This window comes from Gymnodraco acuticeps, unplaced genomic scaffold (assembly GCF_902827175.1).
Source record: "Gymnodraco acuticeps unplaced genomic scaffold, fGymAcu1.1, whole genome shotgun sequence".
Classification (NCBI taxonomy): Eukaryota; Metazoa; Chordata; class Actinopteri; order Perciformes; family Bathydraconidae; genus Gymnodraco; species Gymnodraco acuticeps.
The window spans coordinates 8,768,859-8,790,997 of record NW_022991154.1 but is presented as its reverse complement, the minus strand read 5'-3'; the positions used below and the strand labels follow the sequence as shown (position 1 = coordinate 8,790,997).

At 39.9% G+C, this 22,139-nt stretch overlaps 3 protein-coding genes across 3 annotated transcripts; 2 read left to right on the top strand and 1 right to left on the bottom strand.

The window, feature by feature from the left end:
* The first annotated feature begins 10,429 nt into the window (after window positions 1-10,429).
* Window positions 10,430-13,657, top strand: LOC117560621. The gene is made up of 10 exons (XM_034237551.1): window positions 10,430-10,478; window positions 10,737-10,921; window positions 11,347-11,560; window positions 11,656-11,731; window positions 11,972-12,231; window positions 12,351-12,431; window positions 12,709-12,779; window positions 13,129-13,226; window positions 13,507-13,597; window positions 13,633-13,657. The coding sequence occupies exons 1-10, from the start codon at window positions 10,443-10,445 to the stop codon at window positions 13,655-13,657; spliced, it is 1,137 nt and encodes a 378-aa protein (XP_034093442.1). The 5' UTR covers window positions 10,430-10,442.
* Window positions 13,594-15,900, top strand: LOC117560480. Its single transcript, XM_034237329.1, has 7 exons — window positions 13,594-13,704; window positions 13,951-14,037; window positions 14,214-14,473; window positions 14,706-14,831; window positions 14,980-15,120; window positions 15,319-15,442; window positions 15,648-15,900. Exons 1-7 carry the CDS (start codon window positions 13,659-13,661, stop codon window positions 15,863-15,865), a joined length of 1,002 nt encoding a protein of 333 aa, XP_034093220.1. The 5' UTR covers window positions 13,594-13,658; the 3' UTR covers window positions 15,866-15,900.
* Window positions 15,901-16,533: 633 nt separating this feature from the next.
* LOC117560619 lies at window positions 16,534-20,520 on the bottom strand. The gene is made up of 7 exons (XM_034237550.1): window positions 20,479-20,520; window positions 19,376-19,639; window positions 19,225-19,270; window positions 18,658-18,749; window positions 17,941-18,051; window positions 17,332-17,605; window positions 16,534-17,012 (listed from the first exon to the last, which is right to left on the bottom strand). The coding sequence occupies exons 2-7, from the start codon at window positions 19,585-19,587 to the stop codon at window positions 16,797-16,799; spliced, it is 951 nt and encodes a 316-aa protein (XP_034093441.1). The 5' UTR covers window positions 19,588-19,639; window positions 20,479-20,520; the 3' UTR covers window positions 16,534-16,796.
* Between the last annotated feature and the right edge of the window lie 1,619 nt (window positions 20,521-22,139).

Below are 22,139 nucleotides of genomic sequence, written 5' to 3'. Positions count from 1 at the left end.
TGTGCGTGTGGGGAGTGTTGCAGTAGAAAATTCAACTGTAGCGCCCGGTAGATTAAGGGAAAACCCTAAATGTTTGAGCACCCTCTATGAAACGTCAAGCTACCCCACAGCACCCCCAAAAGAAAATCTCTGGCGCCGCCACTGTGCCGCATCTATGCACTGCCTTCATCACAGGCCTCAATTAGACGCCTGCAGCTAGTGCAGAATGCAGCTACACGTCTTCTAACGGGCCATAAAAAGCGTGACCATATCACCCCAATTCTGGCCTCATTGCACTGGCTTCCAGTTCGGTTCAGAATAGATTTTAAAATCCTTTTATTTGTTTTAAAAGCCCTAAATGGGCTGGCTCCTGCCTATGTAGCCGAACTCCTCCATCGCTACACCCCAGGCAGAGCCTTAAGGTCGGCTGATCAGCTGCTGCTGATAGTGCCTAAGACCAGGCTCAAAACCAGAGGGTACCGAGCATTCGCAGCAGCGGGCCCTAGGCTCTGGAATATTTTGCCCCTCCATGTGAGGTCGGCCCAGACCCTGGGGGTTTTTAAATCAGCACTTAAAACTCACTTTTTCTCTCTGGCCTTTTAGGCTTCTCTTATCAAGAATAACTTTTACCCAAGACCTTTTCCCTCTCTAACCTCTCGAGTTTTATTAGAGGGAAACGGTTTGTAGAGTGGCTTAGACAGGCCGGGGAGTGTTACGATTCGTAGACACAGCGTACCTCCCTATCTCTCATCAATTTCCAACTAAGGCTCCAGTGGGGACCTTGTTCCCTGAGTGTGCCTCTCCACCTATGTTTCTTACTCTCTTACTTGCTACCCTTTGCCCTCAACCTATTCTACGGGAGTGCTTGTTCTTCCGTCTGTCTGTGTCTGTGTATTCTCTTGTACCGATTAACCCAGCCACATTTTTTCTTGTTTTGTATCTATATCTACGCCGGGATCCGGAGTCGAGGCTGATCTTCTTGCTGTAGTCCTGTGTCTTGGATCCTCTATCCTGAGTTCTGGATTAAGTCGTGGACTTCGGGTCGTGGCTGAACCTGTCTCTGCGGTCCTGCCTGGGTCTCGTCATGCTGCTTCCCTGATGGCTTCCTCAGGATTGTAACTGACATCCTCGTGGATTCATCTTCTTATTACAGACACATGCATTTCCTAACATTTGGACTACCTATGTTGTAAAATGTATTATCTCTTCGATTTACACACGGCATCTATTGCACGTCTGTCCGTCCTGGGAGAGGGATCCCTCCTCTGTTGCTCTCCCTGAGGTTTCTCCCATTTTCCCCTTTAAACTGTGGGTTTTTCTCCTGAGGTTTTTCCTTGTACGATGTGAGGGTCTAAGGATAGAGGGTGTCGTTTTTTTTCATACTGATATTCTGAACAATCTGTGCTGTTGTATTTGCTGTAAAGTGTCTCTACTGTAGGCTATTTTTATTATATGTACAGCACTTTGGCTCGACCAAAAATCGTTTATAAATGTGCTATATAAATAAAACTTGATTTGATTTGCACAACACGCACCTACACACTGTACAACACACACCTACAGCTCCTAAAGCATATCATATCAGGATACAGCCGTTGTGTATTTTATTATGTGAAGCACTAAATGGTTTTAGAAAAATATCGACTCTTTGTTTGTAGATATATCTACTAAACTAAAGCATACAAATAAAGAGAGTAATCTGCCTGTTATACTGAGTGATATATATTATACACACTGCTCTGCTTTCTGCACAGACCTCACAGCTGTTCTCTCTGGAAACATCGCATCGCGATGAAAGCAGTTAATAAAATAATATCCAGGGGATGCATGCAGAGCTCTCATTGGCTGAGATAAGTCCGGCCGTGCATCACGACTCTTTGAAACATCACTGTTGCCGGAAATACATCTGCGGAGGAGCCGTGGAGGAACCATCAGTGTATCCTCGATTATAGCTCCTCCAGAGAGCCTTATCGATGCTCGGTCCTCGATGTGCATTAGAGAAATGAAATGTCCTTCAACATGGCGCGCTGAAATCCATTTCCGGGTCACTACCGGAGGACCGAGGAGTCGAGGAGGGGAAATTAGAGTATTGAGAAGCCTCTCTGGTGTCCCCTTGTTTATAATATTATCACCGTTCCAAGCACACGAGTGCTACTTCCGTGAGTTTCGTCCCGCCCCTAGCTCCAATGACCATTAGACCATTTAGTAAGGTAAAAAGCAAGAAGGCCTCTCAGACGCTCTTCCGTTTAACACTAGAACCGCCAGAGATTTTTTATACCTAAAACCGCCACCAGGGTCAAATTCACCCAGCATTAGAATGCATTGATTTTCAAAGTAAAAGTATTGCTTTAAAAAGAAAAATGGTGCTGTGGTATTGGTATTTTGACAAGCAATTTTGTTAAATTGTTTCGTTTATTAACGGTACAACATAGGGTTTCGTGAGGCGGTTGTCGTTGTTGGGTGAAAAGCAAACAGCTGTTTGCTGCGGAGCGCAGCGTGAGCAGTCTCCCATGAGCGCGCTCCTTCACTACAGACTGTCGCTATCAATCTATCTCTCTCTCTCAATCTATAAGGAGCAACACGTCATGTTTGTTTACACGCAAAATCAATTGCGCGAAAAGGGGTGGGGTCAATATGACCTGCTTGGCAGAAATAGGTATAAATGGCAATTCTTTTGCCGATTTCTTCAATCTGACTTCATATTGACAATTGTTAACACCATAGGGTGCTACATAACACACTTTCAGGAAAAGTCACGGACTGGGAGACTTTAATATGTAATTGAAAAAAAGTTACATACAATAAAAAACAGCTCTGTGTCAAATTGACCCCGTTGGCGGTTCTAGTGTTAATTGTTTAATAAAGAAAAACAAATGGAAGGTAGATACACGGATGAAATATCTAGGACTTGATATTACAAACTGTTACTAATTATATCCCTGAAACATTGGGTCAAGGATATTAAGCATTTACTTCCGCATTGTCTACTGAAATTGAAGATCCTGGCTCTGAACACTGCAACTCCAATCATATTTATTGACTGTTTTCCAAATGTTTGTGCAATTAGGGTAGATGTTCCATTAACTATAGTTTTGAGTAGATGTAATTATTGGCATCAATGAGTAAATACAATTGGGTGTCATTTTAAAAGCTCTGTATGATAAAACATATTAGTCCAAAAAGTATGTAGGTAAATGGAAGTAGCATTAAACCTGTCTGTTCACTCCATGTGATAACACTATTTATCCTCACTTTTTTAGGTTGCAGCTGATGGGATGGCAATCTAAGCTCTGCACATTTGTGGCTTCAGTGAAAGGGATGCTTCTCAAGCACTACCGAGTGAAGCACCTTACCTTTGGTCGTGGATATTCAGTACCCTGTCTTCATTTAAACTGCCCTTGCTCCTTTAATACTTGGGGTGGCCTGCAAACACACTTGGATTGATCCCACAATTCGCAGGAAACTGACGAGTGTGAAGTTGTGCAGTCTTTAACATGTAAAATGTGTGACTCATTTTATCCCAATACAAAAGACTATTTATCAATTCCCACTTGAAAAGACATGAAACCATAGAATGTGCTTTTGATGGATGTGATTTCAAGACAAACATATATGGGACTTATGCGACGCACAGAAGTAGAAAATACAGATCCTATTCATGGAAGATTTTAAGACTGATATGATCAGAACATCCAATGAAGACACTCAATCTTTCCACCAGCAGCCAGGCCCTAACCACACCCAACTGCCACACCCAGCCTGTGTTTCGGACCTGAGGCCCATCTCATTGTTGTGATTCTAATCTGCCACTACTAGTAAACTCTAGAGATCAATATGGCCATCATGAACACATCCGACTGATCACTCTGAGAGGAGCTGATAGCAAAGGCCATTTGCTATCAGTTTGCAGTGCCAAACAAACAATTTACCTTACATATTTACATATTGGGCGGTCCGGAGGAGAGTTTTTGACTTATCACAGTTTAAGAGATCGTGACATCATCACTTAGAGTGTAGAGGGTCTTTACTTTACTGCTCTCACACCCAAAATATACACTCTATTCAAATCATTTCAAAAGGTTTCAGTAGCTAAATGAGTCTGGCTTGCCTAAATGCCTTCATTCTATCAAACTGACCAACCATTTTGGCCAAATAGTGATCTGAGTGGCAAAAGGTCCACCAAGCTCCCAATAGACTCCCATGATACATTTGGTCAATTTCTTCTTCAGAAAAGCAAGAAGTAAATTAACAATAAAATAAAGAAAAAATATAAGAGATACATTTTTTTATTAAAATCATTAGTAACAATAAAGATAAACAAATATTTGAATATATACATTGTGGAGGACAAAGATGGAATGTATTGTTAATATAATCATTTAATAAATTAGGTACTTAACACAAATGTAGTTGTATTAAAAAAAATGTTTTAATTAATATCTTTGTAAATTAATGAAAAAATATATATTAAAAAAAACATGATATTAGATTTTAAAACATAAATATTTTTCTATTTATGTTTTGGTCAATTCATAAATATGTATAATTAGTGTGAATGCCATTCAGCCTACTTTCAGCTACAGAAACCCTATTTCTATATGTATTTATTACTTCTCATTATGTTTATACTTGAACTGCATAAGAAATCGTACATAATGCATTTAAAAAAAAATTAACTCAAGGAAATGTATTGCCATATAAACATTATTGTACTTTAATGTTATAAAAACACTATTGTTATATTATTTATATTTTACAGATACTGTATATTGGACATATATCAAAACAGCCATATATTTTAATGTATGTGATGTCAATGTATGTATGGACGCCACATGTATATGTGAATTCTGCGGTTTGGATAATAAATACATGTACCTGGTAATTTAATATATGGTTAATTTCTTATAGAGTTTAACATGGTATGGTTGGTGGTTGCTTACATGAAACAAAAGTTTACCCGCAAATGAATCCAGAATCTACTTGTGTCTAGACAGTTGAAATTAACTGTTAATCAATGAGCAAGATAATAACTTAAACAAAGTGAAAGGCCACCACTGTGCTGTTTATCTCGCATGAATGAATGGGTTGATGTTCCAATGAGTTATATATATATATATATTGTTTTTTTCCTGATAGTCACCTTTATGAAAAATCAGAAAGGAAATGTCACATCGTTCTGAGATAGATTGCTGTATGTGCTAGTGTTTACCAGCAGATGTCGCTAACAGCCTGACTAAATAAGTTGATTGTGTGTGTGTGTGTGTGTGTGTGTGTGTGTGTGTGTGTGTGTGTGTGTGTGTGTGTGTGTGTGTGTGTGTGTGTGTTGATCAAGGTTCCTAACTCCCTCAACCATAATTCAAATATACATCCTAATCGCTTATTATTAAAATATTGGAGAGAGGGAATTAAACAGTTTAATTTCATTCAACTGTACTGCACTCAATTTTTTCTCAATTTTCTTTTTCACTGTATTAATGACTAAATGGATCACCAGTATTTAAAAACGTCTTTGCTGGTGCTGAAATGTCTCAGTCTCAGATTTATATTAATATAATGAGGAAATGTTGTTAAACTATCTGCCAACCAGCAAAAGTGTTGACATCTTTACTTCAAATGTATATTGTGAATATAATAATGTTCTATCATTGACTACAGACTTGTTTATGACTTCACAGTGACTTGCAGAAGGGACACAACACGTAAATTAAAATCTGAATGAAACCACAATCCTTCTCTATCCATAACCAGGAGTCAGGATGTGAACTCAAAGCCAATTTTAAAGTCATATACTTTGTATATCACCCTAAACACCTCATTTTGACATTGCTGGGGGCATAAATCTAATGCACCCAAAAATAAAAAGATCAATATATACTATGTGCTTTTGAAGAAAAAGGGATTGATATTTTTCAAATACTGAAAGGGGTAGAACCAATATTGTTAAGCTTTGTACTGTTACTACTGACTTTCTTGAAACGTATAATGTTTAACTTCCAGAATGTGATACATTTCCTCTGTTTCACCAACTAACTGTTGTTTCATTGTTGTTGCTCAAAATCAGATGTTCAAAAGTGATAAAAGTGAAGAGAACTTTGCAAAACAAACTAGGTTTAATTTTAAAACACAAACCTACCCTTCTCAATATGTAGCCTCCTAAGAGACCAGAACCAGGCTAACAGCATGCTTTTGACTCACTTCCTGATTCCGTTCTGAAGTCTGGTTTCTGGCAGAGACACTTCCATCTTTCCACCAGCAGCCAGGCCCTAACCACACCCAACTGCCACACCCAGCCTGTGTTTCGGACCTGAGGCCCATCTCATTGTTGTGGTTCTAATCTGCCAGTAGTAAACTCTAGAGATCAATATGGCCATCATGAACACATCCGACTGATCACTCTGGGAGGAGCTGATAGCAAAGGCCATTACCCTGCAGTGCCAAACAAACAATTTACCTTCATATTGGGCGGTCCGGAGGAGATGGTGGATGCTACAGGAGGGGCATGGGTTTCCTCCAGTAAGACCTCCAGGTTTCTGCACCGTTCTCGTGCCCTCAGGTCAAGCCCCTCAGCATTAGATGCAGGCTTGCCTACCCTGACCACCTGGGGATTCTGGATCCTTGTGCAGTGCTTCTTCGTCTTTGAGCTCCAGGTGTCGGCCTTTCCAATAGAGGAGACATGTTTGGTCAACGAAATGAGGACAGACTGCGAGCTAATAAGATGCTACAGATGTTTCACCTATACTACCATTGAATTATTTCAAAATCCCACTAGCCAGTTGTTATTGACGTGAATGTTTGGGATAATTGTTAACCCTTTAATACACAAGCTATGCAAACCCCTTCTTAGGACAACATGGGTCAAAAATGACCCGTATTGACTTACAATGTTATTTCATGCATGGCTGAGTGTTTCTTAGCTATATTTGTTTTAATCAATTTATTTAATCAATTAATATTACAAGTATTTATTTAATATGTGTATCTGTATTATTGTGTTGCACTGTTGGAGAAGCCTGTGACATAAGATTTTCAACGACATAATTACTCTGTAGCTATGGTAGTTTGACAATAAAGAACCTTGAACCTTGAATATCTTGTTTTTGATCACCACACATCATTATTGTCATTCTATCTTTCTTAATTTAGGAACTAAAACAGTTTTTATATGGGTCAAAAATGACCCATGTATGCAACTATTGTAGAGGAAACTTCTGTGTAGCATGTGCAGTGGAGTCACCGACTCAGGAAGGAGACACGGGAAGAGTCGGAGCTTTGATGTCAAACCACTGTGATTTATTTGGAGTTCCTGGCCAGAGTATTCACATCACAAGTCACGGCAGTCACGGTGAGACTGCACGGGTGGGTTGCCACGTCAATTCTGGAGAGCCTGTCTCTTGCTAGCCCATTTAACTGGTTCCACAGAGAGTCATCAACATGTTTTGATAAGATAGCTTTAGATAGTTTGGGCACACTAAGTTACCAGCTTCCGCCACTTATGGCCTTGCATATGTCATGCCCTGGAGTCCTCAGACACCACAGAAGGAAGTGTCCCAGTGTACCCACAATACAGACCATCTGTGACCCAGTATTGACCGGTCACAGAATGGGAACAATAACATTATTGGCTTAAGCAGCCTGTGTCCTTAAAGGAGGTAAACAGACGTCAAGGTTTGTCCTGTATGTCACATCCTAACAACTATAATAATAATAATTATGTTATAAATAATTATTTTAGCAGTGATTTGGACGACATGTGGCTGGGGGATGTGTGCATTTGGTATTTTTAGCCCACATCTTTCCATTGCCCCTGTAATGTGCTTTTGGAGGTGGGGCGTGCCATCCATGTGCCTCCTCATACACTATATGGACACAAGTATTGGGCCACCTACATATTACACCTACAGGAGCTTTTATGACATCCCATTCCAAATTCTCAGGCATTAATATGAAGTTGGTCCCCCCTTTGCAGCTTTAACAGCTTCCACTCTTCTGGGAAGGCTTTCTACAAGATGTTGGAGTGTGTCTGTGAATCTTTGCCCATTCATCCAGAAGAGCATTAGTGAGGTCAGACACTGATGTTGGAAGAGAGGGTGTGGCTCTCCGTTCTAGTTCATCCAAAGGTGTTCAATGGGTTGAGGTCAAGTTCTTCCACACCAAACTCACTCAACCATGCCTTTATGGACCTTGCTTTGTGGGGCACAGTCATGCTGGAACAGAAAAGGGCCTTCCCCAAACCCTTTCCACAACGTTCGAAGCATAGAATTGTCCAAAATGATTTGGTAAGATGAATCATTAAGAATCCTCTTCACTGGAACTAAGGGGCCTAGGCCAACCCCAGAAAAAACAACCCATAGCATTATCCCTCCTCCACCTAACTTTACAGTTGGCACAATGCAGTCAGGCAGGTAACGTTCTGCTGGCATTCGCCAAACCCAGACTCGTCCACCAGACTGTCAGATAGAGAAGCGTGATTGGTCGCTCCACATAACACGTTTCCACTGCTCCAGAGTCCAGTGGTGCTTTACACGACTCCATTCGACACTTGGCATTGTGCTTGGTGATGTAAGGCTTGATGCAGCTGCTTGGCCATGAAAACCCACGAAGCTCCCACAGTTTTGGTGCTGATATTAATGCCAGAGCTGGTTTTTGAACTCTGCAGTTATTGAGACAGCAGAGCTTTGGCCACTTGTACGCACTATGCGCCTCAGCACTCGGCGACCCCGCTGTGTAACTCTACGTGGTCTTCCACTTAGTGGCTGAGTTGCTTTGGTTCCTAAACACCTGAATTCAATGATTAAGATGAGTGTCCCATTATGTTGATCTATATAGTGTATGTGGCATGACAAGCTCTTTGCCCAGCTCCTTGCTGAAAAGCCGCTGTGCATTGGTCACATCACATGTAATCAGGGTGTTGTGCAGTAAAGACTGAGTAGGCATTGGGGGTGGCCACATTGTGCCAGAGCACCATGGGCCTCCTCTGTGTTCTCCGCTTGCATGTGTAGGTGCGAACCATCTGGCATTGTGTCCACTCCTGATTTAGTTTTGTTATAGTACTGGGTTACTTCTAGTTCCTTGTTTACACTGTTGTCATCCACTGATCTGTCATCATGCATGGTGCTCAGGAGGACAATAGCTTTCCCCTTTTTCGGCACATAGCTCACCATGGTCATGTTGCCACTGAATCCAGATTCTGAGCTATGATTCTCCCTCAATTTGGATGGCTTCATGACAGGCGGTATGTCCGGCTTGTTCTGGCGAAGAGTCCCCACAATGATCAGGTTCTTCTCAAGGAGCTTTTCAGCCAGAGGGATACTGGTGAAGAAGTTTTCCATTGTGATGTTGCGATATATAATATCGTACACTAGCAGCATTTGGCCAGTTCCTCCTGTGTAATTTCACATAGACATGAACTCTCTTCCTCACTAGTAATGGATGACAAGGTAATGTTCAAATATTATGTACTATGGGTTATCTTTCACAAGATATAAAATATCTCCTTAGGTAAAAGAAGTGTAAAATAAGACTTACATGAATCAGTCGTGCAAAAGCAGCCTGTTGAGTTGTGACAAGTTTGGCATGTGAAAAGTTGTCCACGGTTAACATGTTCAGCAATTGTTTACAAATAAAAGCTTCCTATCAAATTCCTTAGTGAATACATGTTTGGTCCAATCACTGCTAAAATTATTATTTATAAAGAAATTATTATTATAGTATCTTTTTTTCATTTTTATCACACTTGATGTAGAAATACAAAAACTGTTTTAGTTCCTAAATTAAGAATTAAGAAAGGGAGAATAAAAATAATGATATGTGGTGATCAAAAACAAGATATTAAATGAATACTTGGAATATTAAATGATTAAATAAGTTGATTTCCAAAAATATAGCTAAGAAACACTCAGCCATGTACAAAATAACATTGTAGGTCAATACGAGTCATTGTTGACCCATGTTGTTATGGGCTCAGAACAGTCTCATTTACACACATGCACACAGAAGGATTCACACTTGTATTTCATGATCCGCAAAAGGATTCAAACTTGTATTTCCGGATCCACACTTGTGTTTTTCAATGCATACACAAATGTGTTCCGTTTCATATACATGTAAATAAAATCCAAACACAGAAAAAAGTTTTACATGTGTATTTTTGATCTACACATATTAGTTTTCCGTTTAAAACCGCTGCACCTTCAAACACAAACAGCTTTCTGTGCACGGATCGCTGTGCATTCGTGTGTGGGTTTTTTGAGACTCCCCTGACGCTCACCCGATTCGTACTTGTAATTTCTCTCATCTATAGCCAATCAGATGTCTCCTCCAGTCTAAGCCAATCACATGAGCGCGCCCCCACGTGGGTAGGATTTCTTGCGTTCGTGACGTAGCACTTCATTTACGCATTTTGCGCAGTCCGGACTCCGGAGCTGACAGGTCAGAGGCATAGGTCAGAGGTCATCTTTAAAATGGCGTCTGGTGGTCGCGCGCCTCCCGCTCCAAGTGTAAATTATGTTTAAATTATGAAATACTCCTAAATTATGAAGGATTGGTTTTGCTTAGTTGTTAGTTGTTTAATTCGAGAATTATATAGAACTGTTTTGGTTAGCTGTGTTGTAGTAGCTGAGCTCCATAAGCTAACATTAACTAGCGTTGTCTGTCTAACGGTCTAACGATCCCCCATTCTTATTATGTGCTTCTGCTACCAAGTAAAATGTTGCAGTGAAGTGAATGTGAGAGAAAATTAATTGACTGTTCGACAGGGTGTAACGCCTCGGGTCGAGGTAGCAGCACGGGCTTTAGTTCAATTAATAGCCAGGGAGTTGTCTGCGACTCCAACTCCACCAGAAGTGAGCATAGCAGAGAGTGCACCGGTCAGCGTAGCAGTCAGGGCGGTAGACAGCGTCCAATCCCACAATGATGTCAGGGTGAGGCAGGCGATGAGAAGGTGATTTAATAGACTTTTTTTTACATTTGACAGTTCAAGATCAAACTGTGGCTTAATCCCGTAGATGTGTAAACATCTGATATTTGATCTCACCCCTCGCATTACTCTAATGTAATGTTGAGTTAATGTTTTAAAACATTTGTCCATAGTATGTATCCTCCATTACTGCTTTTAAAACCTTTAACAACCCCTTGCCTTGAAACGTCCCAAACACAATATATTAATGTTTTCAAAACAAATATTTTGGTAAGATAAAGCTAAGTGTCAAGATTGTTTTTGTATCGACAGAATATTAACTATGATTTCGCTTTTTATTCATACAATTTGTTCAACCTATGTTAACAAAACCATCAACGCAAGCCAATGATTTGCAAATGATATAACAATGTCTAGTCTCACAGATCCTTTTGTCATTCCCACATCAGGCAATTCCCAAGTATGTTCAGTACTGATCAGCCAAGAGGCAAAAGACGATTTCCCACCCCGGCTCCTTGCATCGTCAAACGGACGGACTTTCACATATATGTCCTTTCGGGACCCAGTCAGTTTACACCTAAGGGCTCGGAAGAGCTACCACTTGCCTATGCTGGCCTTGGAAAGAGGATGCTAAATCTACCGGACAACTTATTGCACAGTGAGGTAATCATATAAACAGACAGTATTAAAGATTTCTCAATGATTTAAAATGTGAATCACTTGCTGAATATTGTATGTTATTTCACTTTGTTTTAAAGACTATGGCTTCGGTTGAGGAAGAATTTCCAAAACTGAAAACATTAAAAGGAGGCTGGATGTTTTTCAAGTCAGCAGGTAATATTGTTCTCATCTCCATTGGTGAAAATGCTGTGTTGTGTTTTTCACACTCAGAAGCCCCACATGTGTTTTCTGTTGCCCTACTTTGAATTACCATTCATATCACTTCTTCAAGTTATATAAAACAGTACTAAAGTTTGTCTGACAAAGTGTAACGTATATCCCTAATATTAATGTATGTACTGTCAGGTGGTTTTAAAGCACACTTGTGTTGTTCCTATTTTGATTTTAAAATAGGTGGTAGTGGACGTCGAAAGCTGTCCATAATTCCTACTGACTCCGAGGGGTACTCCACAAGGCTCCTCAAAACAGCGTCCAACAACGGAAAAAACATTGTGTTTGTAATTCCACTACAGGAGCAACTTTCTACCGAACCACTACCCTATGACTCGGCAGAGTTTGCAAAGATGCCACAGTCAACCTGCATAACATGTGGCAGTCAAATGCCTTTGCAGCTGTTGCCTTTACATGTGGAGGAATGTAATGACATATTGACTGTAAGCTGTTATTAAAACGTTTCTCTCATTTCTCAAATAAATATGTAATGTTTTAGTTTGCTCAAATGACTGTTTCAAAGTCTATAGAACCAATTCTCTGTACCTTTTTTGTTTTTTAGGAGAGTGAATCTGGGACTTCTCTTGATGAAGTGATTGAGCAGCCAAATCCACCTAACACAGGGATGGGAGAATTGTCAGAGGTAGTTGATGCTGATCCTGTTAAAGTTACTTTGCAATTTAGTATAAAAGCCTTATTGTTTTCAGTAAATAATGACAGCATGATTGCAGGTGTGTATATAGGTAGGGTATAACACATTTCACCAAACAGACTTTTTGCACACTGTCTATGTACTCATTTTTTATCATAGAATTATGTTTCCTGTATCACTTATCTGAGAGAGAATTATTAAACATAAAACCTCTTATAATAATGTGATATGTTTTAAAGGTATTGACATTTGTTTATGTTTTTTACAGGTTTGCCCTATATGTCTTGAATCTTACCCAATTGATGTCCTCTCATTTCATGCAAGCACATGTGGTGAAGGGTAAGACGTTTTGACTTGTTCAAGCAAAAGATGGAAGATAGACATGTTTTGAGAGAGGTGAACAACATATACAAAGTGTCAAACCTAATAACGATATCGTTTGGTGAATGTGCTTGTTCCTTTTTTGTGTTTTAAAATGCTGTAATGTTACAGCTATAGCAGCTGCATCAGAGCATGTGATGCATTTTTAGGAAATGTAGAAATCTTAACAGAGCCGAAATACTTATTAGGGATCTGATTTAAATTACTTTGTTTGATATGCAAGAAGAAATATGTAAAAAAAGAAGGGCGCTCACTAGTCTCTATTTTCCATTCCTGTGAGTATGTTTTTTGTTTTGTCTTTTCCAAGAATGGACCCTGCTCATCATAGCGATGCAGCCAGTATGACAAGGACAGAGGAAATGCCAGGACCTTCAGTTCAACGATTGCCAGCAACAGTTTCAGCAGGTTATTTATTCAGAACAATTACTGCTGTGGTGTAGTTTGAAACAGTGACTACTCACAAACACTTAAATAGCAATGATCACCAAAATGAATGTTGTTACATGTTTGATCCAGTAATATGGAAAGGATAATTGATTTCAAGTTACTACCTTTTAATATATTGCTTTAAAATACAGGGCTTACTAAATGAGACAATAAATGAAGTACTATTTTACAATTGAAGCTGACATATTATGAAGTTTATTGTACCAACCACTTTTTTTCCCTTCAAATTACATTTCAGCATGGGCCAATGAAGTGGACCCCCGGAAGGCATGTCAGTTGTTCAGAGAGGAACTGCTGGAACGTAACTATGAATGTCCATGCCTCTTTCTGTCAATCGACTTGTTTGACGCAGAAGAAGAAACAGACAGTTCATTGATTTCATTCTTTAAAATGAACAATGTTAACTGGGCAGCTCCATTGAAGTGCAGGCTGAGAGGTATTAATAAATAGTGTAACTTCTCATGTTTCATTATAGGTTGTCATCTGGGTCGAATTTTGCCTTTTTGTTTGTTTTTACTTGCATGTTGAGGATTAAGTTCATGTCCCTTAGACCAGGGAAGAAAGAACTAGTTACATTTATTGTATTGAAAGCTTGAAGGATGATTCATGTTGTCTCTTGGTAAGTGTATGTTGAATATCATCTTGTTGGTTGTACTTTTCTAAATGAGGTCGTCTTTTCAAGGGGATGCAGCAGTCGGCCAAGGTGTCAACCGACACGTTTTGTCAATGGCCATGCAGAAACTGAAGACCGGCTTCAGTATACATTTAGGTGGGATGTCCCCATTTGTCTTTCAATTGAAATAACCACTTGCAGCTAAATCTTAATAAACCAACAAAGATTACAACATGCATATTCACAGTTGAACCAACACTCAATATAGCTTGACCTAAAAATTACGTTATAGCAATACATGGTGTCTAAACTATTTCTCCTTTTCTCTTAAGGCTGTGCAGCTCTTACAAGCCTTTTTGAAGGCGAAATGGAACATCGGGTTCCCTCCGCAGCTGCTGTGCTTCGGGAAAGCAACCTGTTTGAGATGGCAGGTCGGATGATAGGCCATTCCTTCCTGCATGGTGGTTTTGGTTTCTCAGGACTAAGTGTGCCTGTAGTGACTCTGTTGACTGGTGGGAGCACGGATACTGCAGCATCAGCGCTTACCCTGCTGGACTGTCCTGATCTTGACCACCGTGAAACAATTGGTTTTGTGAGTGTCCTAGTTAAAAAGTGACATGTCATACACCACTGCACCACAATGCTAACATACACTTGTCATCTTGTGCATTATGAAAAAGATTCCATTCATGCGTCAAGGCTGGGCTGTTTAGCTAGAAATGATTTCCAATGCTTTTTTGTGTCCCATTTTGATTTTTCCAGATTTAGGCTTTTTGTCCACTTTTGCATGCATTTAAAAGATGTCCTCTTTTCTCCTGTTTTAGCTCAAGAATACACAACTTACTGCTCAAGAAACCACCAGTGTGACTGATCTTTGCCTGTCCTGGGACCTCCCTGTTCCAACCTCCACCAATCATGACTGGCTGTTCCAGGAACTTCTTTCCCATGCAGTAATCATTTTATATTGTACCATTTTTATTTAAACAATACAATACAATGTTTAGGTAATTAGTAGGTTTGCTTTGTAAGTCCTCCTGTATCTGCTACTGTGGTGTTTTTCCATTAGTGCCTCAGTTTGATTGTTCCTTTTACTTGTAGGTACTTCACCGTGTTAGGCAGCCTATCAAGCAGATTCGCAAAGGCCTTAAAGAAACGGGAATCTGGCCGCTTGTTTCAAATAGGCCAGATGTCCACCCCATATTATTTCCAAGAGAGAAAAATGATGAGCTGAACTCACAGGTAAGTACCATTTTCTTTATTGGATTTATGTTATTCATGGGATTTGTTTGCAAACACTATCATGCAATTTCATTTGTGGGGCTCTTAAACTGGTGTGTAGATCTTAAATCAATGCTTTACAATGTTAAGATAATTCTGTAGCATATAACATGAGCTTCAATCTTAGCAAAGAACACGTTTGTATTTGATCCCCTATAGACTGTGATCCAGAACATCCACTGGCCACAGCCCAAAAGTGACAGCGATGAGGACGAGGACGACGCCGTTCCATTGGAGAAAGTCGGTCTCGTCACTGGATTTTTGAGGCAATTCATAGAGGAAGGTAACACTAATTAATGACTGCTAAAGCTGTAGTGCAGCTGAAGAGATGGCAGTTCTGATGAAAAATAATATACACACATCGGTGTACAAATACAAATCTATGCATGGGTTAACCGTTGATATTCCTGCAAGTTTTACTGCTCAAATTTAAGTTTTGATATAATGCAATTTGAGGTATCGCATACATAACAAATTCTCTCCCATAGCATCTCCGAAGGTGCTGCGTGACCTCTTGAAGTTCTGGGTCGGGTGGGAGCTGCTCACAACAAACCTTGAAGTTGAGGTTGTTACTTCAAAATACCCAGTGGCTCTCACCTGCTTCCTAAAATTGAAGCTCCCAAGCCACTACCAAACTTATGAGAAGTTCCACCAGGACTTGATGATGGCCCTCAGTTCCATCAGTTCAGGCTTTGGGCTTGTGTAGCTACACACTGACTCTCAGTTTGTTTTGTATTTTTCTGGAGAAGGATTTGCCTCTCTATTCAATACACTGTGAGATACAGGGTTACAGTTGGTACACCTACCGTGTTTTATAAATAAAGGATATTTGGAAAAAGACTGTTTGTCCATTATCATTGTTACACTTTAACGGAGCGTCCACACAGCAGCGTGCGTTGACGCTTGGAGTTGGGCGTGTCTGAAGCTTGGGGATTTTTTGCGACCAACAACCAATCACATGAATCTCCCGCCCCCGACATACAAAGCAATAGCAATGTTAAAACTAAGTAAACTGGATATAAAATAATGAATTTTCCCTCCATTTTTTTGAATATGAGGAAATGACCTGCGTAGTCTCTCCCAGCATACACACGGTTTGATTGGCTAGCGCTTGTAATGGCAGATTTGCATAAATGGGATTTCATTGGCTGACGCTTCTGCCGAGTCGCCAAAAGTTGAACATTGCTCAACTTTTGAAGCGAGCAACGCCAGCAACGCTCCACGTCGCTTTCCAAAATGCAGTTCGGCTAAAAGTGACGTCACCCCATTCAAAGTGAATGGGCAGAAGCGTTGAAAGCTTCAACGCACACCGCTGTGTGGACGGGCCGTAACAATGCCCAATCCCTTGAACAGTAAAGCATTACACTCCGAATAGTTATTTTACAATGTTTTTATTTTGTACAGAGTGTAAAATGAATGTAATTCTGTTGCTCTGAAACGGTTTTTGATCCTGACTGAAAATGCATCTCTAAAAACACTTCCATTAATTTATAAGTCAAAAGAAAAATGTCTAATCATGCAATTGAGATTAACTTAATCAAGCATAAGCTATGTAAATATAAAATGATTAACTTTCCATCATTGCCAAATAACTGAAATCATGACACAAATCATACTATAGTTGTTAAATGTAACAACTATCGGTGCTCAATTAAATTCTCAATGTATTGGACAGTATTGAGATATATGTCCACTCCGAAACATTCAGATTCTTCCAATGGATCAATGTTGTCTTGCAGTTGCATCATTTCAAGGTCTGAGAGAGGGAAGTTCAGCGTAGGGACATTGACCCCGGTATGATGCTCATTTGTGTATCCACTCTCTTCCCATTGAATCTCTGGTATGAGTGAACCCTAAAAAAGACAAAGTGAGTGTACAAATATTAAAGCAAGCACTGTGCCATTACTGCTTCTTATTACAAAATATGTGATCAGGCGAAATAAAGAGGGTATGCAATTGTTCTATAATAATAAAAAATGGAGTGATTGTGGAATAATGTTAAGGTAATAGTGTAATATTATAGAAAAGTGTTCTTGCTTGCTCCCAGCAGAGGTTCTTTTAATCCAAGAACGGGAGTTAGTTTATGAATCAGATAACTTATTATACTGTTTGGGTTTTTATTGATTGATAATAAACAAGAGATAGTGATGGTTTTGAAAATTCATAATTTACCTCAGGCTCAGGATCTGCAACAGGATTCAGGTGCTGGCCCACCTGCCACAACTGATTGGGTGTCAGATTTTGCTCTGTCCTGATGGGATGGTTGGCCCAGGCCTCACTGAACACATCCAGGTTGGCTTGGATGCGTGGCAAGAAAACGTAGTGGCAGCAGAAGATGTGCAGGACGTTACTGATGTCAAGCAGGTGTTGTTCCTCAAGAGAGTGCAGGGTGTTGTAAAAGATACCCGTAACACTCATGAACACATCACGCCAGAGGCGTTCAATTCTGTGAGAAGAAAACACAAAAAAAATGTTAAACTTAAAAGAAAATTCAAACTGTTCACTATGAACAATTTAAAGTTTCCTAGTCATTGAGTCAATGGCAATGTCTCTAACTGAAAATTGCATTTATTTAAAAAAAATCAACTGACTTGACAGGAGAGTACAAACATAACATTAAGTGAGTTTTCAAATGTTTGCGTGGCTGGTAAATTTCTGTGAAAATTGTCATTTTCTTCTTTGTGAAGGAATGGTCTCAACATGTGCTTATGAAGGTTTGTTAAAGGGAATATTAAGAAGAAGAAATATGCTCATAAGCTTACAAAATTAGGTTTAACTCACCGTTGATTGTGTACGCTTTTCCCTGCAATGAAGCTGTTACTGTCAGTTCCACGAACTGAGAACATTAATTGTGCTACTCCCACATTTTCTCCACCATGATCTCCTCTCACTCTGGAAAATAAATCAAATAATTATGCATAGTTAAAATCTACGTATTTGAAGGTCCAAAAAACGAGGGGTACAATTCCATAATGATCTACATCCATAATGTGATCACAAATGGCTCTCTCTGGACATACATATTTGAGATATCTGGACAGGTCCTTAACTGTAACCCTTAAGAGTTCTCTTTCACTTTATTAAACCTCGAGTTATCTTCCACACCTGAATGAGGGATGGTTCACATCAGCTTGTGAATAGATTATATTTTCATATTTCTGTACAGTACATGAATCTCAGCTGAGGGATAGAAAAATCTGACATGTTGCTTATATATTGTCATATGTGAGGGGCTCACATAGAATTAACAATTGATATGGCTGTGTCCGACAGCACTTTTGTGACCTAGAAAAGTACCGTTTATAATGGCAATTGTTTGAACTTATATGTTCAGATTGCCTCTTTGAACTAACAGTAAAGCACGACAATATTTGCAATGAATGAGTCCCATCAAAAGTAAAGTGGTCGTCACTGATGCAGCCATTGGAGGGGAACATCTAAATTTGATGGAAAGGTCCGCGATTACACTAATGATTACATATGAAATAATGTGAATACCTCAGAGGAAACCCGTGCTCGTTCACAGCTTCATTGAAGAAACACAAGTGGGTGTCAGCCCGGTTGTTGTCTGCTAACTTCAAGTACATAATCTACACATACAAGTACACATAAAACAACATATTAGTACCTTGATGAATCAGTTTAACTTGAAGCATCTGTCAAATGACAATGTGCAGCATTAAGAGAACAACGCACAACAGAATTATTCAATGTATAACAGAATATCATGATAGCTCAGGCAAGCTTCTTGACATATATTGTGCGGTTACTAGTATAAGTGTTTTAATTATTTCACAAGTTCTTCAAAGTATTTATTTTGAAATTAAGTAAATAAGTAAATGCATATTGTTTGATCTGAATCACTTAAAATATAAGGTGACTTTAGAAGTCCATATCGTCTGTTTGGTAAGAGGCGATATGTAATTAACTATAGGTTAGATTGTGTACCTAAAGATCACCACCTGTTGGTACAGAAAATAAACTGAAGCTTAGAAAAGTAAAACCATCACATGATGTTCGGCAACATTTTGCAGTTGTTGGTTCTTGACAATAGAATAGTCTTACCTTCCTTGAATAGCCATCTATTCCCCCAAAGATAACAAAGTTGTACCTGTCAATGATAGACAATGATATGATTACATACACAAGATATATACAACTAGACATTCAAAATAATAAAATGAACAGATTACATACAGACAGCATGCAGACAAACCTGATGAGCTTGTGGTTGGTGTCAATGTGCACCATGTACTTAGGGTAAGGAACTGTGTATGTTCTCCTCACCACACATCCCATCCGGGTCATCCTGGCGAGCACACCAACACTGTCCACACGATGCATGGATGCATACACCCGTTCCCATTGCACTCTGTGTCCCTTCGCAAGTAGAGCACCTCGGACTACACGGTAGCCAGCATCTGGCATTGCACTTTTTATTGTGGTGATCAATGAATCCAATTCGTCATCAGTGCAGCCACTATATGAAGCAGATATAGAAATGTCATTTTCGGTCATCCGCCTAAATAGCATTGCTCTAGACACACCCAGGAGTCTGGCGATGCAACTCGATGGCAGTCCCAGTTCAACCAGATGTGTCATTGCCTCTACTGACACATTCAATCGTGGACGCCCACGTCCACAACATTTTTGCAACTCAAGGGTCACAAATATCTGTTGATTATCTCTCTCTTGTTGGATAAGGCTATTCAGGTCTGCAAGTGCAGACTGTATATGATTCCCTAAATCAACAATGTCACCCAGTGCACTCAATATAACAAAAGCCTGACGGCACGCAAACTGTAGCCCTTCGAGATCAACAGGTGTCCTATCCAAGATGTATGTCAGTCGATCTTGAAGTCTCTGAAGGATTTCACGCTTTACTGATTCCTGGGGGGAAAAGAATAGAAAAGATAGATAAAATATGACCAACAGTGCTCAACGTTCGACCGTTTGTTTACCAACACTGGTTAATCCTATTTAACATCATCTCTTAATGTTCAATTCCACCCCATCATTAAACACAATGGAATATATTTTTGAATAATAATTTGAGCAGCAAATTTTGGATTAATTCTGTCTAAATTGTTCCTAAAAAACAAAGCAACAGAATGAAAGAAGTTAAAGAAATGTTTGGCTAATGTTAGCTATGTAAGGTTATAATCCTAGGTAGTCTATTAGCATAATATAGCTAACTTGCCAGCAAACGCTAGCATTACATGCCACCCATATTACTTCCATGCTAACACATCACTAACATAACAATAATTCATACCTAAAACATATTTAATCATTCACGCCGAGACACTTATAACTTACACTTGTGCTAGACGCCATGTTGAAGTTGACCTGTCAGCTCCGGAGTCCGGACTGCGCAAAAAGCGTAAATGAAGCGCTACGTCACGAACGCAAGAAATCCTACCCACGTGGGGGCGCGCTCATGTGATTGGCTTAGACTGGAGGAGACATCTGATTGGCTATAGATGAGAGAAATTACAAGTACGAATCGGGTGAGCGTCAGGGGAGTCTCAAAAAACCCACACACGAATGCACAGCGATCCGTGCACAGAAAGCTGTTTGTGTTTGAAGGTGCAGCGGTTTTAAACGGAAAACTAATATGTGTGGATCAAAAATACACATGTAAAACTTTTTTCTGTGTTTGGATTTTATTTACATGTATATGAAACGGAACACATTTGTGTATGCATTGAAAAACACAAGTGTGGATCCGGAAATACAAGTTTGAATCCTTTTGCGGATCATGAAATACAAGTGTGAATCCTTCTGTGTGCATGTGTGTATTATGAGACTGTTCTGAGCCCATATATTGTCCCTTAGAAGGGTAGTGATACAAAAAAAAAATGTATTCAAAAATTAAGAAATGAAAAATGAAAGTAAGACTTTGTGTTGATCATAAACAAGTTAATTGAGGAATACCTGGCATTTTGAATTGTTAAAGTAATTTCTTGCAAAGATATTTAAAATTAAAACTCACTCGGGTGACTTTTGACCCATGTTGTGTATCAAAGGGTTAACAAATAATAAAAGGTTTAGACGCGCGATCCATCTCGGTACGTCCACACAGCAGCTTTTCAAAAATCTTGAAAATCTTGGAGCTGGGCGTGTCTGAAAGCTTGGGGATTTTTTGCGAGCAACGCGACCAACAACCAATCACATGAATCTCCCGCCCCCGACATACAAAGCAAAAAGCCCCGGGGATTTTATGCGAGCAATATATATATATATATATATAAACTCCCCAAACAGGCGAAAACCTACCAGTTTCACCCACTGTCTCTGCCACCTCCCTGCATGCCTGGTTCCTCCGGTTTGTATCCCGTTAATAGTTCTGGTCGTAAAGAACCGGGTGATTTGCTACCGTAATTTCTCGTTTGGAATATGAGGAAATGAACTGCGGTCTGGTTCTCCCTGCTTACACGCGGTTTGATTGGCTAGCGCTTCTACTGTCAGATTTGCATAAATGGGATTTGATTGGCTGACGCTTCCAGCTCAGCTTCAAAAGTTGAACATTGCTCAACTTTTGAATCCTGAAAATCCTGGAAATCCTGGAAATCTTCGCTTCGCTCCCCCACAATGCAGTTCGGCGAAAAGCGAGGCAAAGTGACGTCATCCCCATTCAAAGTCAATGGGCAGAGAAGCGTTGGAAGCGTTGGAAGATTTGTTAAAAGCTGCTGTGTCGACGTACTGTAAGACTCATGATTGTTTGCAGTGATGGAGCATAATATCTGAGATGAGAATATTTATTGGGCTGTTACAGACAGGCAGACAGACAGACAGACAGACAGACAGGCAGACAGACAGACAGACAGACAGGCAGACAGACAGACAGGCAGACAGACAGACAGACAGACAGACAGACAGACAGACAGACAGACAGACAGACAGACAGACAGACAGACAGGCAGACAGACAGACAGACAGACATACATACAGACAGACAGACAGGCAGACAGACAGAC